Source organism: Anguilla rostrata, chromosome 5 (assembly GCF_018555375.3).
Source record: "Anguilla rostrata isolate EN2019 chromosome 5, ASM1855537v3, whole genome shotgun sequence".
In the NCBI taxonomy this organism is placed as follows: domain Eukaryota; kingdom Metazoa; phylum Chordata; class Actinopteri; order Anguilliformes; family Anguillidae; genus Anguilla; species Anguilla rostrata.
Window position 1 is genome coordinate 57,449,065 of NC_057937.1, and position 16,068 is coordinate 57,465,132.

Below are 16,068 nucleotides of genomic sequence, written 5' to 3' on the forward strand. Positions count from 1 at the left end.
ATATTGTTAATTAGTTTACTGACCTTTGACCTTGGCTGTAACCTATGACCTTGTCCTTGACTTTTGAAATGCAGCAGACTGGCATGTGTGTGTGTGTGTGTGTTTATGTGCACATATGTGCACGCGTATATGAGCAAGAGAGAGAGAAAGAGAGAGTGCAATTTTGAGCACCCTGCACTTATCTTCTGATAATTTTTTTAAATGCCAGAGCCTCGTTCCTCTTTCTGCCCTCACCATGTCCTGCATTCCATCTTTCACCCCCGGATACAATGGAACTCAACGGGTCTGTATCTTTTCTGGCCTCAAAGTGCCAAAAAATTAAGTTTGAAAGACTAAACAATATCTCTTTTCAAATACGATGCCATGGTTACTCACAGACATCCATAGAGCTTTATTCGTGCGCGGTTTCATCTGGAAAAACTACTTTCTACGGCTGCTGTGTGTACAGAAAACCAAGGCATGCCTGTATTCTGGGCCACAGAGTCAACGTTGTTTTAAAACAATGTTTCAACAAAAGGCTGGGGACTGGATGTGGTCCGTTCTATCGGGGTGAGCTGCAACGGATACCTAGAAAACCTTGTCGAATCTCAGCAAAATCTATCTGGAGGGATAGATATTACTCAGGGTTAATCTATCTGGAGGGATAGATATTACTCGGGGTTAATCTATCTGGATGGATAGATATTACTCGGGGTTAATCTATCTGGATGGATAGATATTACTCGGGGTTAATCTATCTGGATGGATAGATAGTACTCAGGGTTAATTTATCTGGATGGATAGATGGTACTCGGGGTTAATCTATCTGGATGGATAGATATTACTCAGGGTTAATCTATCTGGAGGGATAGATATTACTCAGGGTTAATCTATCTGGAGGGATAGTTATTACTCGGGGTTAATCTATCTGGATGGATAGATATTACTCAGGGTTAATCTATCTGGATGGATAGATATTACTCGGGGTTAATCTATCTGGATGGATAGATAGTACTCTGGGTTAATCTATCTGGATGGATAGATAATACTCTGGGGTAATCTATCTGGATGGATAGATATTACTCGGGGTTAATCTATCTGGATGGATAGATAGTACTCCGGGTTAATCTATCTGGATGGATAGATAATACTCAGGGTTAATCTATCTGGAGGGATAGATATTACTCAGGGTTAATCTATCTGGAGGGATAGATATTACTCGGGGTTAATCTATCTGAAGGGATAGTTATTACTCGGGGTTAATCTATCTGGATGGATAGATAGTACTCTGGGTTAATGAACTGCCCCTTGAAAGTGACACATTGATTAGATGCTCCAGGGTTTTAAATGCGAAGCGCTCTGTTCTTCCCCCTGTCCCTCACGCCCAGGCTCCGACTGGTATCTGGTTCGCGTGGAGCTGATCGTCACCGACGTCAACGACAACGCCCCGGAGTGGACCATGGTCCCCTTCCCCTACCTGGCGGTGGTGTCCCCAGAGGCCCCGCCCGGCTCCCTGGTCTACAAGCTCCACGCCCACGACGGGGACGAGGGCGGCAACGGGGAGGTGGAGTACTTCCTGTCCGACGGTAATGCGCTTCCTGTTCGGCTTCCCGTGTCCCCCCAGCCCGCCCTCCGTTTTTTTTTTTGTTTTTTTTTATCATGAAAAGAAAGTTTAAAAAAAAAAGAAAGAAAAAGTTTATGATGTGGTTTGTGGTGTAATAAGGGGTCATTTATGAGGCTGCTCCTTTTGTTTTATGGCTGTGTGCTTATTAAGGAAGACCTGATGAGGATAAAAGCGTTGTTGCCGGGTGCAGACGAGGCCCTTGAAGGCTCTGAGGTGAAGCCTGCTCTGTGTTCGTTCGCTCCTTCAATATATAATAACTTCTATTCTGGAGTCGCCTGATTGGTCAGCCAGCTGTGTGTGAACAGGGAAGAGGACTCTCTTCTTTGCGTTCGCGTGCGTTCATCTGACTGATGAACTCTGGGAATGAAGCTGAGTGCAGTTCAGTAGGGCCGGATGAGCAGGGGTACGAGTGTGAGGTTCATAAGTAACCGCTAACACACCGACAGCACCGCGTTCGCTGTGTGGAATAAAGCCACAATGTGGACATGATCTCAGACACAAGTGCAGTATTAAACGGGATTTATAGGAACAAGAGGAAGGGTGCAACAGTAAAGGGCTTTCCCAAAAATTTGCCAAAGATCAGAGCTGCCTGTTGACCATTGTTTCACAAGCTGCTCCACTTTAATGGAATTTATGATCACAAAAAAATGGGTCGATGAGGTGTTCTTTGGTTGCTGAATCATCTTGGTTTTCTACATTGAATTCGATGGGCGGCTAGCTGTTTCGCCCTCAAGCATGCGCAATAGAGGATGTTCCCCTTTACTTCCTAAGCTTCCCCGCCTGGCCCCTCCCCCCCACCCTCTCTAGTTCCTATGTACGCTCTATGGTTTTTGCCCCTGACTGTCTAATACTGAGGGCATCAACCAGCAGATGTCAATCACATGGTTTGCTGAGTGAACTACTGGGTGCATGTTGGTGCGTGTTGTAATAATTGTTACTGGGAATAGTTACAAGTGAATTATGGGCATGTAGTTGTGCTCTGAGTAATTTTCCACATAGTGTGGAATCCAACTGGGGAAAAAAAACATGTTTTCAGTTATATCATTTATTGGAAAATTAACATAAACAATGTACTCTTCCTGTGGACAGAATGAACAGAACCTTATGAAGTGTCATCTTATAACAAGCTGTTGACCGGAGAGCTGTTTATTTGAAAGTGGAAATTTCTTCAGCTGGGCTATAGATGACCCTTCATAAGGTTCTGTTCATTCTGTCCACAGGAAGAGTACATTGTTTGTGTTAATTTTCCAATCAATTATACAGGAGCACCTCATTCTTTCTATTTTAGGCTAAATACACTGCAAAGGCAACGTGGGATAGCTAATTAAAAGACTACTTGTTAAGAAAAATACTGAGCGCACAGCTGACGTTAGAGGGCTCGCCGTAATTTGAGGCTGATTATTATTATGTTTCCTCTCCGTCAGTTTGGGACAATGCGAGCAGTCTTATTGGCAAGAGCATCCGAGGGCTGTTTCGTTCAATTAAAGCCAACCTGGCTTGATTAGCAGATAATCATCCAATTATCTTTGATGTAAAGAATAAACTTGCGAAAGATCAAAGTAAATTGGTGACTCAGCGTTTGTTTAGTCCTTTGATTAAAAAACACTCTGAGCAGTCCTGGCTGGGGTTTTCAGAAGGAAATGGGGGCGTTACCGAGGACAGACGTGAATTTCGCATTTGATGCGAATTTCGCATCACGGCAACATTCTCACAATGTTGCTGTAACGCAGTGGCGGCGTTATAACATCGATAGAACATTCCAGTAACGTTGTGGGAACGTTTTTGCTTTAGCTGGGTGGCTGTCGTGAAGAGCTGAGACCCACTCTGCAGTGTCATGTCTGTGTGGGTTGGACAAATTGCATTGGTAGCGTTTAGCATTGATTAGTTTATGTAACAGTATATACATACATATATATATTTTTTTTTCTTTCTTTTTTTTTTACTTCTTCAGCCTTGATTGCATCCTCATGTAGATGGTGTGTGGGCTCTCCCGCATAGCAATGCATGAGTGTGTTTAAGAGAGTTTGACAGCAGACTGGGAAGGTTCGATAGTAAAGATTATCTTTTGAACTCTGTAACAGAGACGAGATCTGTCGTGGGGACCTGAAGATTACTGCAGGGTAGACATGTGTAACCGTGGTGATTACCTGAGCGGTTATCTGTAACAGGGAAGTGATTTCTGTGCGGATATGAATATTTTATAGCGGTTCGGCATTCATTGCAATTAGGTCTCTGCAGGCATGTACTGCAACAGGGATTTTGCCTAGAAATATGTAAAAGTAATGGTTATTCATATAGGTTTAAATGTGATGCGATGTGTGTAATAACTTTTATAAGTGTGCACTTTTACCGTTTGCAAAGGTGATGACTGCACGTAGACGTATGTAATACCAATTATTGTCTGTATCAGTAATGGGATGTGCATGTTACAGCATGTCTGAAAAATCATTTTGTTGGCTAGCTTTTACTTAAACAGCACCTTCAGCTATGTTTTTGCCTTTTATTTGCATGTTATCTTGTTTTTAACTTTTTTGTGAGTTTTAAACTGATTGTGTTATTATTTTTTTGTGTTAAAAAACAATAACTTTAAAATGTTGCAACCAACGATAAGTGCTTTATAAATCAAGCTTAACGTTTCTACAAGCGCACTATGCCATGATCGAAGGAAATTCCAGAAGTGAGGAGAAAGAAAGTTATTGAAACATATCAGCCTGGAAAGGGTTACAAAGTCGTTTTGAAGGCTCTGGAACTTCACCGAACCGCAGTGAGAGCCATTATCTCCAAATGGAACAGTGGTGAATCTTCCCAGGAGTGGCCAGTCTGCCAACATTTCTCAGAAGGTGCATCGACAACTCATCCGAACTGCAGGTGTCTCTAGCCTCAGCTAAGGTCAGTGTTCGTGACTGCGCGATAAGGAAGAGACTGGGCAAAAATGGGATTCATGGCTGAGTAGCAAGATGGAAACCACTGCTAACCAAGAAGAACATCAAAGCTTGTCTCACATTTTTCAAGACAAGCACCTGGCTGATCTCCAAGACTTTTTTCTGATAATGTTCTACGGACTGATGAAACAAAAGTGGAATATTTTGGACGACACAGGTTTCCATTCTGTCTGGCGTAAAGCAAATACAGCATTTCACAGAAAGAACATCACACCAGCAATCAAACATGGCGGTGGCAGTGTGATGGTGTTGGGGATGCTTTGCTGCCTCGAGACCTGGACGACTTGCCATTATTGAAGGAACCATGAATTCTGCTCTGCACCAGAAAATTCTTATGCAGTCATCTGTCCATGAGCTGAAGTGTAACTGGGTTATGCAGCAAGACGACGATCCAAAACACTAAAAGCACGTCCACATCTGAACGGCTGAAAAGAGGCTTTGGATCGCCCTAGTCAAAATCCTGGCTTGAACCCAATAGAGATGCTGTGGCAGGACCTGAAATGAGCAGTTCATGCTCGAAAACTGAAAAATTTCCACAGCGATGTGAATGACTAATATAAAATTATAGGAAGTGTTTGATTACAGTTTTTGCTGCTAAAGGTGTTTGTGTAGTTGTGTAATTTAAGGGGGCAATTACTTTTTCACATGGGTGATAGTGTGTTTGATAAAAACGTGTGACTGTATGTGTTTACTCATTCCCTTTGTGTAGTACTACACTTTATCTAAAGATCTGAAACCATTCAGTGTGACAAATATGCAATAATAGAGGAAATCAGGAAGAGGGCAAACACTTTTTGACTGTTTATCTGGAGGTGGAGGCTTTTCTGTCATTTTCTGTTCGACATGCGGTTCCTGCTTTATTGTCAGACGCTGAAAAAAAACAAAAAAAAAACAATTTGCACCGAATGCCTGATTTGACTGGAAAATGAATAAACAAACGAGCGGTCTGCGGTGCTGCATATTTTACGGATGTGATGATGCGTGCGTGTGTAAAAGACACAGTGGCGGCCGGAAGCGTGTGATAGTAATGGAGAGTCTGTACATGTCTCACACGTGGCATCACTCTCTCTCTCTCTCTCTCCCTCTCTCTCCATCTCTCTCTCTCTCTCTCTCTCTCTCTCTCTCTCTCTCTCTCCATCTCTCTCTCTCTCTCCCTCTCTCTCTCTGTCTCTCTCTCTCTCTCTCTCTCTCCCTCTCCCTCTTTCTGTCTCTCTCTCTCTCTCTCTCTCTCTCTCCCTCTCCCTCTCTATGTCTCTCTCTCTCCCTCTCTCTCCTCGCCCGCGCAGGGGGCGATGGGCGTTTCGACGTGGACAGGAAGAGCGGGCACATCAAGACGACGGGCCTGCCGCTGCAGAGGGACAGGGAGTACCTGCTGACCGTGGTGGCCGCTGATAGGCTGGGCAGCCGCGGCCCCCCCGCCACGGTGTCCGTGGTGGCCGGGGCCCGACCGCCTCAGTTCAGCAACAGCTCCTTCACCATCTCCATACCGGAGAGCACGCCCGAGGGCCAGCCGTGAGTACCGCACACACACACACACACACACAGAGCACACACACACACACACACACACACACACACACACACACACATCACACACACACACACACACACACACACACACACACACACACACACACACACACACACACACACACACACACACACACACACACACACACACACACACACACACACGGCTCCTTCACCATCTTCATACCGGAGAGCACGCCAGAGGGCCAACCGTGATTATTGTACACACACACACACTCACACACACACACACACACTCACACACACACACTCACACACACACACACACTCACACACACACACACACACACTCACACACACACACACACACACACACACGCACACACACACAGAAAATCAAACGGTGGACGCTGCTCCCACGCTTATGTGAAACAGACCTCGGCCCGTATTCACAGTACATCACCGGGGCGAAATGTCACAATGAGACTCGCCTCCCTCGTCCAATAGTCAGCCAGCGATAAGGGGCTAATTCAGTCTGTGACTGTAATTGCTCAAACAGCCTGGCCCCCGAAGTCCAGTGTCAGGCGGCTCGATGCTTCCAATCAGATTAGATCAGGCGGTGACAAGGCGGGACAGCCTGCCGACCCGGCCGGCCCTGGTGGAAAAACCTGCACCTGAGCTGTCCGTTTGCATCCCAGTCACGCCGACCTGTTCCTTTCTCCTGTCCCTGGCCTGAAGCGAAAGGGGGGGTGGGGGGGGGGCTGGGATCGGTTTACATTTTTGACGAGGAAACCCCTGGAAAAGAAACCGGGGATGTTTCGATCCGATCCACAGGTCGGTATCCACTCCCTATTCCGCCATACTTTAAGTACCGCAGCGTCGCTATGATACTCCCGCTCTGAATCCACCCGCTCTGAATCCACCCGCTCTGAACCCACCCGCTCTGAATCCACCCGCTCTGAATCCACCCGCTCTGAACCCACCCGCTCTGAATCCACCCGCTCTGAATCCACTCATCTCATACAGTGCAACACTTGAGTATGCGTATCAATTCTCGCCTTTGGCAAGACTTCTCTTCATGTTTTGAGAAACTGGGGAAAGAAAGCCAGCCTGCCTGTGGACGTGGCATTGGTGGACCAGTAGGGGGCAGGCTTTCCTTTGGGCTCAGCCTAAAAAAGGCTCCAGAGCTGTTAGGAGATGCTGAGGTCCTGACTCAACGTGCCTATTAGGAAGGTGCGCGATGAGCACGCTGGCACAAAATGGCGTCCGCCAGGTGGGTTAGACAGCACATCCAATGCAGGCGACGAAGATGTGAATATGCAACTTCCCACAATTCCACATTTTAATCTCTGGCCACACCACTTGTGTGTTACCTGGCCGTACGTGTCCATGTTCCAGGATTTCGTGACCAGCCAGTCGCTGAGGTGTGGGGCTGAGTCCCCCTCCCTTTGATGTAAAGCACTCTGAGACGAAATGGGCTGTACGGTCACTCGATAGGCGCTGTCTTGTTTTGCATTTCAGACTGCACCGTTTCATCAGAGCTGAGTGACGCTTTGAAACCCCAGGGCTCTTGCTCAATACTTGGCAGTTATGCCTCACATTGATTGTGACTGGCTGACCGTCTTCTGCAGCTGTCCAATGAACGAAGGCCGTGGGTGGCCACAAAATTCCCGAAATCACACTCTGTCAGCGTGGCACAAATTAAATGTGGATTTGCAGGAAGTTGCATATTCCTGTTTTTTCCTCGATACGGATTTGCTGTCTGTTAAGAGAAATAATAAACAGGGGAACAGTCTGATCTCAGAAATAGTTTTTTTTTCAAAGTGGCAGGCAGTATGCCAAGCAATTACCGGTAACCATGGAAACGTACGCATTTTATGCAATTTCATAAAAATAAATACACTTAACACCATTGCTCTGACAGCAGGACAAACAGACTGCGGCGTAATTTCTATAATGTTGATTTCATCGCTGACACAGTTATTGCATCCATATGTTTGTACTCGCGGATATTTCTGTGCCATAACTTTAAGAATTGAATATTTCTATGTAAACAACGATATTGTGTTCTTACATGCAGTAATGTATTATTCAGAACCGGGGGTAATGGATGGAAGTCGGCTTCCTTTAATGGCCTTGCCGTGTAGTTATTGTACACAGCCTAACAGGACCGACCCTATTGTTCCTAATGCCAGGGATGGGAAAAATCTATGTTTTACATACCCTGCTGACTTGCTGAACAATGAGTTTTATTGAGCAATTAGGTTGATAGATGAAACTAAGGGAATTTATTCTGAGTCGGAAAATTGGATTTTGCGTGGTATATATTAAACATGATGCATTTAATATTTTCCAAACATTATGAAGTATGCCATCTGCATGATAACATACAATGGGTTTATTCATGTAAGTTTAAACACGGTGACTATATATTTGTAAGGCGTATGTGGCATTTATTTTAAATGCATAAATTTTAAATGCATAAATATGACGCTCATTTGTGGCGGAAGGGGAATCTATATGTGCACAGTATGTCTGTAACATGCTGGTAACACAGTGCTGTACTGCAAGTTTAAAAATACTTCCTGTTAGACCAAATGGTACCACGGCTGTGTCACCCTCCGCCGCTTTTTAACAGCGTTTTTTTCGTTTCAGTCGCTGTCTCCCTTAGCAACAGTTCAGTGGTGTGTGTGTGTGTGTGTGTGTGTGCACACCCCCCTTCCCCCCTCCCCCCCCCCCCCTTTCTCCAGGTTCCTGGTGGCCCCTGCCATGTCCTTCCAGAAGCATCCGCTCAGCTACAGCCTGCTCATCAATCCCAGCAGCCTCTTCTCCATCCAGCCGGAGACGGGCCAGGTCAGCCTGACGCGCGCCGTGGACTTCGAGAGCGACCAGCACCGCTACCTGCTCCTGGTGCGGGCCAGCGAGAGCCAGGACGCCCTGAGCAGCGCCGCGGAGGTGGGTCCCGCTCGCCTCGGCCAATCAGGCGCCAGGGTGTGTGCGAGAGGGGGTGGGGTTAGGGGAGGGGCAGGGGTTGTCTTGGGCCTGAGATGGCAGCAGGTCACTAGTATCTCGGAAAAACACATTAACTGTCAACTGAATTGGAATGTGAGTGCCATACCGGAGTCGAATAATTATTCAAAATACATGTTTTTTTTTTTCTTTCTCACAGACACATCGCTAATAAAAATGCAAATGAAATGAAAGCGGGGGCTTTTGCTGTGATTAACGATGAAAATAGACGTTTCTTTAAAAAATTCTGCATTCTGAATTTTGCTCGCGGGTATTTAAAGTTTGTGAAATAATTAATTGACCCAGTCGTGGCAGGCGCCAGTGCGATATACTCGAGAGCGAACGTGACTTCGTTCGGAAGCTCGAGCTCATCAAGTCTGACTGGGAATGGCGGGAGACGGTGCGCTAGGCCTTCCTTTGGTTGGCGGTCTGCCCACCGCGGGGCACCCTCGGGGGGGGTGGGGTGTGGGGGGGGGGTCCATCATCTGTCAGTCATTGTGATTGGCACTTTGAGCTGCACACGAAGGGCTTTTCATCCTGTCTGCTGTTGTGAGCCCGAGCCGCCGTCGTCCGCTTTCGCGGGAATGAGCGGCGCTGACGTTGCGCGTTTCTTTGGCCCGCCTGAATCAGCGCGAGCACGACGGGGCCTTCCAAATTAGGGGAGGGGGGGGAAGAAGAAACAAAAAATTTCCAGACAGTTGGTAACAAAGAAAAGAAGGATTATTGAAGCGTGGTGTATTTACACTAGGAGCCTGGAGGGCTGGGGGGGGGGGGTGGGTCTCACCTGGCCGTGGGACAAGATTGTTGACCCCCCCCGGATGTCTGTGATGGGGGCGAGAAGTCAAATTAAAAACCACACATGAAAACATTGCGGTATTGATGGGGAGATGGGGTTCAGGCAAGGCCGTTCATCGCCTTGGAGTTAGACCGCTCCCTAATCCCCTGCTCAGCTATCCACAGATCTCCCCTGCCCCCCCAGGCAGAGCTGTAGATCACAGAGCTGGGGGCAGAGCAGATGGGTCGGGGGGGGCGTTGGGAGCAGCCGTAACCGCCGCCCAAGCCCTCCGAGTCGCCGAGAAGGAGCTGGAGGCGAGGAGACCGGCAGCTGTCCTCCAAATCTGCCCTTATGCCTCGGAGTGCGAGGAGGTCCACGGGGAAGGGGGTGGGGGGGTAGGGGTTGGGTGGGGGTTTGGGGGTCTGTCGGCGGCGGGCTCAGTTTTCGCCCGTGAGCTTCGACCGGCCCGGCCGGACGTGGTCTGGTTCTGGCTCAGCCCGGTCTGACTGGCTCTGACCGGCTCTGCTGACTGCTCTGCCGTCGACCGATCTGCCGGCCTCGTCGGACTCCCGGCTCTGGCTCTGGCTCTGACTCTGGCTCTGGCTCTGGCTCTGGCTCTGGCTCTGGCTCTGGCTCTGGCTCTGGCTCTGGCGGGCTCACGCTGGCCGGTGGTCCGGGGTATCACGGGGAGGATTCATCAGCCGGGAAAAAAAAAGACTTTTCCGTCTCTCCTGGCCCCGCGGTTATCACCTGTTTGTTCCGGAGCCCGCGGCTCCCAGTCATTAGGCCTTACCCAAACCCGCCGCCATCTGTGCTCCGGAGGTGTCTGAGCAGACCCGGGCAGCCACTTACGCCCCAGATTGATGCTTTCTTTCACGAGAAATGTGCCAGGGAGCAAGACGGATTGTGTCCCTAGAACTCATGTTTCTTTCCTTTTTTTTTTATTTATTTATTTTTCTTTTTTATGAGGCCCTGTCTCCGCGGTGGCAGTGCTGCTGATGGGGTTCCATTCACTTTGAGAGATCGAGGTTTAATTTTCCCGTTCCCGGGAGCGGCCGTGAACTCTGACCCCTGGCGGGTGGTACCCCCCCGCCCCCCCCCCCCAACAAATTCAGCCGACTTTCTGCTCAGAGGGGAAATGCAAAGCAAGGACGGCGAACCGGAGCCTTTCAGCACTGCGGCTGTGTTTTAATTAGAAATTGATTATTTCCTGGAAATCGGGGTGACTTGGCCATTCCAGTCCATCTAACGACTTCATTTAAGCAAATCAGTGCCTGCGGGCAATCATACCTGTGCAGCTTAGCCCCGTTCAGCTACACTTTACATCAGCTGCTTAATCCTCAGGCCTGCATCAAGATGCTGGCTAATCCCTCCACGGTCACTGTATTAGCATATGTGTAGATAATTAATTACCGTCCGCGAGGAAAGTTAAATATTATCATTTATTACGCCGCCTTTTTTGAGCCCTCTGATTGGTCGCTTCAGGTGTTTTTATGTTCTGATATTTCTGAATGATGATCGCTGCTATGGGTGACAGGCCGCTTTACATTAGAGCGCTTCTCATATCACTCCGCAGAAAGAAGTGCAGGTTAATTTTCGTATTTGCTGACTCACTCACACTCGCCTGGTGTCAAAAATACTCTACTGTTAACATGCCTCATATCTTACTTCTACGCTCCCGTTAGCCAGTACTCTAGCATAGGCCGGCGTTATCTATGGAAAATGTGTTTCATATCCATTTAAATTTATTTGGACTAATAAATCACTTTATTTTCGCTATATTGTGTGTGTATATTAAATGTTCTGACAGATTTCTTTTGTAAGGTAATTGGCAGTGTAATAAGCTCCATCCATTTATAATAAGGTTATCCTGGAATACACCCTGTGGACAGGTCACCAGTCCTCTCCGAGGTGGTGGGTCGAAATCGAAAAATAATGAACTTCACAGGGGTTCTTCGCCCCCGTGTCTGTCATTATTTTTCGATAGCAGACCCACCTCATCATCGATCATCACTTACGCATCCCAGTGTCAGTGTTGGCTGGAGAAAGTATATAACTATTACTATATAACTCCTATAAACCTTAACCTCCCAGTAGTGAGTTGTGAATTATTGACTAAACCTACCAGACTAAGAGAGTGAGAGACAGAGGGAAAAAAAGAAAAACACAGACAGAGGCATAACGAGACAGATTGGACAAGAGAGGTTGCGAAGGGAACTGTCGAGAGAGGTAGAGAGACTGAAGGAGGAGAAATATGGATGGACGGAGCTAAAGAAAGAGAAACGAGAGAGAGGGAGAGAGAGAGAGAGAGAGAGAAGTGGAATGAACGCACGCGGCCCCCACCGAAAGATCATCGGGAATCCTGTCAATTCTGTTTCCTCTTCGTTTTAATCCAGAAACCCTCGAGCACAAAGCGGCGGTCGGGCGCGTAGCTGCCAGCCCCGCGCGGCTGGAAAGGGCAATCTGAGCAAAGCCGCTTCGCACGCGCGCGCCGAATCCCCCCGCAGACAAAAAACCGCCAGAGACGATTACCTCGGGAAAATCCCCCCTCTTATCGCCCCTCTCTCTCTGGACCAAGACAATTAGAAATATTAATGCCTTTTTGATCCTGCCCCCTCCCTCCCTCCCTCCCTCCCTCCTCCTCCTCCTCCTCCTCCTTTCTTCTCCGTCTCGCCGTCTTCCTCACACAGGTCCGGGTGATCATCACGGACGAGAACGACTGCGTCCCGGAGTTCCTGCAGTCCATATACAGCAAGGATGGCGTCCCGGAAACGGTGACCACGGCAACCTCGCTGCTGCAAGGTGAGCGGGCCGCCGTTGGCCCGGTGATCGTCATGACGCTGCGGCTGCGGTCCCTTGCTGCGCCACACAGCAAAGGACCGCAATGGAAATAAGTCTTGCGACTTTTTTGTGCCATCCTTTTAATTGTGCATGTACATTGGTGCTTGCAACCATGTAATTGTCCTTTTAAAGTGAATCGTCAAATAAATAAACTAAACTACATTACATTACAGGCATGTAGCAGACGCTCTTATCCAGAGCGACGTACACAACTTTTACATAGCATTTTACATTGTATCCATTTATACAGCTGGATATATACTGAAGCAATTCCAGTTAAGTACCTTGCTCAAGGGTACAACAGCAGTGTCCTACCCGGGAATCGAACCTGCGACCTTTCGGTCACAAGCCCAGTTCCTTACCCACTGTGCTACACTCCGTCGTAAACTAAACTAAAGATCGTAATGGGGTCACGGGTGCCCTCTTGGACCGCACGGTGCCACCTTATTCATATTCAGCAGCTGCTTTGTAATAACTGATCTGCTGACAACGTAACTGTTGACAACACCAAGCGTACATTAACTTTCTCTGGTGCTGTAGTGCTGCTTCATCGATACATTCCCTGATTTAGTTGTCATCCTGGTCTGGCACTGTTAGTCAGTATTGACCAGGTGGATGTACCTGTGTTTCTCTTACATTGTAAGTTGCTTTGAATGAGAGCATCTTCTAAACGAGTGTAATCTAATGTAATATAACACTGGTCGTACAGTTCATTTGCCCCTAAATATTTTATGGTCAACAAGTGGCCTAATAAACACATGAAATGTGTGCCTCAGCTAATCCCTTGTTATAAATGAGTGAAAAATATGAGTGTCACAGTGACAGTGAAAGAGGTTTTGGCCATAAATGACTGGAATCGCATGAATCACCAAACCAAAAAAGGGTTAATATCAACATAAAGAAGATACAGTAAAATGTCCAAGTGTTCATTGATCTGTTAATTCAACTTGTTAACAGATACTATCTAGTCTCATGATCCAGAGTTTTAAGATCTGAATTAACACTGAATTAAAAAAACATTTTCTGTGCCTGACAAAAAGGCCTGAATGAAGAATAACAGAAATATCAGTATTGTACTTTATATACACCAGTACACATACAGTCATAATTGATGTTCCTTTTTTCATGGAGCCTACTGTAGGTTACACAATAGCGATGAAATAATAATTTTTCTTCTTCCAGCACATGCACTGGCCCTGTAAAACACGGTTTTCTTCTCCTGTGTCCCTCGTTATTGGTTATATTGTAAAATGGGACGAGGAGTTATTTCTGTTCGTTCACATTTGTGGAAATAAATTCTCCCTCCCCTCACCCGCAATATCATTCTTTAGCTTTATCTTTTCTCCTTTAGTGAAACGCCCGCCTTGTTAAAGAAAAGGCGCCGAACTGTAGGCTATCTCGCTCTCTCTCTCGTTCCTTCGCATTTTCACATTTCAATTCCCCGAGAGATAAGACAGGAAAAGACGTGGCCAGATGGGGTCCAGGAAGCACGCGCCCTTTTAACGCAGGCGGAAGGATCCGATTTGCCATGGAAACCGAATGCCGGCGAACTCCGCGTTCATCAGATATTAAAAATCGAACTGTGAAAAAACCGAGGTTACATACTCAGTGTGCCTGCGTGCATCTGGGTGCGCTTGTGTATACGCGGTGCTAATAGCTATGTGTGTCTGTCTCTCCGCTGCAACAATCGCTCTGCAAGGACCATATTCAGCGCTGCGGTACAGTGGGATTACTCATTCATAACTGTCGACAGGGGAAAAAAGCAGATGGTTAGGTCGTACCGGATGCAGATTTAATCGCAGGTTCAATCAAATTGTAGTACAGGTGTCACGTTTTTTTTTTCTCCCCAAAGAGCATTCCAGCATGCGGGTACCGCGATCTGTGACGTTACCATGGGAGCGACAGAGTTTTTAACGGTCGCTCGTACATCGCTGAGGCGCATAGCTGTCTGATTAAGTGAGGGTGATTATGTCGAGAGGTGCAGAACCTTTACGTGTAACCTCACCTTTTGAATTCGGGCCTTGATGCAGCCCCTTAAGTCTGTGACCCTGGAGAATCTACCCGGACTCCAAACTCAAAGGAAAGCTCGGCGGACCCTGAATAAAAAAATATATATTATACTCTCTTTGTCAATGCAGACCAGAGCTGTAGGTTTTTAAATCTATTTTCAGTTAATACAGCTGGACTGGGCTTAATTTCATTTAATCAGGGCTCAGTATCTGCAATATGCATACGGTAGCCTACATGTATTAGTGGAATAAATGTATTTTGTAGTGATACATTTTTCTATTTGCTATAATGATTGAATGAATTGATATAATACGTCTATAATAAATACATATTTTTATAAATGTGTGTATATATGCTTATTTAACTAAACAGTCTTAGTTTGATGAGGACAATGATAGAGCTGTACCGTGCCCATGCTGGGTCCTTGGGACGCTGAATAAAGGGTTTTGTCGATCTTACCGAGGTTTTTAAATTTTATATTTCGAAATTGTCAAGAGTGTTTGGCAACGCTGTCCTTTGAAGAGCCTTTATTAATTATTATGCAAAGCCTTCACAGGCCTGACAAAGCACATTGGTGATGGGATTTTTTTGCCTGTTTATAAAGACATTCCAAACGAGACGCGGTGCTATTCTGCCGTCAATGCCAGGAATTATACTGCTGTGACAGCTTAATGCGGTGTAGTTATGTCGGTTGGCATGCATATTAGCACAGTCCTCATACAGGCATCATGCAGTGTTTATGGAGGCTTATGCAGTTTTACAGGGTCCTTGCTACCAAATATTTAGTTAGGCCATGTTATTACTATGTTATTGTACTCAGGCTACGCATGTAGATGGGTTCTTATATGGGTTTATTACTGCTAGTTGTCTTCTGAATCTGTTTTGGGCATGTCGCTTCCCTCAGACGACTCTAAAGTATGAAGGTCTTATCATAGTAACACGTGAGATATCATTTTGCAATCCACATATTTTATTCTTTTCTTTTTTTTTGCTATTGATGTTAATGAGAATCATGCATCCAGCAACACAGACAGACAGGTGTAATACCCACACTCTCCACAAAGTAGCAGCATTCCCAGTGAACCAAAAGTGGCGAAAAGTCGGTAAAACGTCTTTGAATACCCGGTTTGTTGAAAAGTGGAAGCTTTCTAGCTGACGAAGACGTAGCCAGGCTATACTCGGGTAAAATCTGAGCTAAATTGAGGTTATTCTAGTCTCTCAACCTAGATTTCCACCCCTCTAAACATCTGGGTTCCAGCTTTTGCTTACTGGGTAAGGTTAATGAGATCAATAATGTTAGCTCACACTAAATAAAATAATAGATACAACAATCTTCCGTTTGTTATACTCAAAGTGAAATCTGATTTATTTCAAACCACAAGTCTTGTATTTTGACC

At 46.5% G+C, this 16,068-nt stretch overlaps 1 protein-coding gene across 1 annotated transcript in view; it reads left to right on the forward strand.

Moving 5' to 3' along the window:
- The window catches only part of LOC135255757 (neural-cadherin-like), a 185,837-nt gene that overhangs the window by 45,593 nt on the left and 124,176 nt on the right, over positions 1 to 16,068 (forward strand). Inside the window, exons 2-5 of the mRNA XM_064337323.1 lie at positions 1,368 to 1,565; positions 5,832 to 6,057; positions 8,787 to 8,991; positions 12,511 to 12,622. Of these exons, the coding sequence (XP_064193393.1) occupies positions 1,368 to 1,565; positions 5,832 to 6,057; positions 8,787 to 8,991; positions 12,511 to 12,622 (741 nt within the window). The remainder of the gene's footprint in view (positions 1 to 1,367; positions 1,566 to 5,831; positions 6,058 to 8,786; positions 8,992 to 12,510; positions 12,623 to 16,068) is intronic.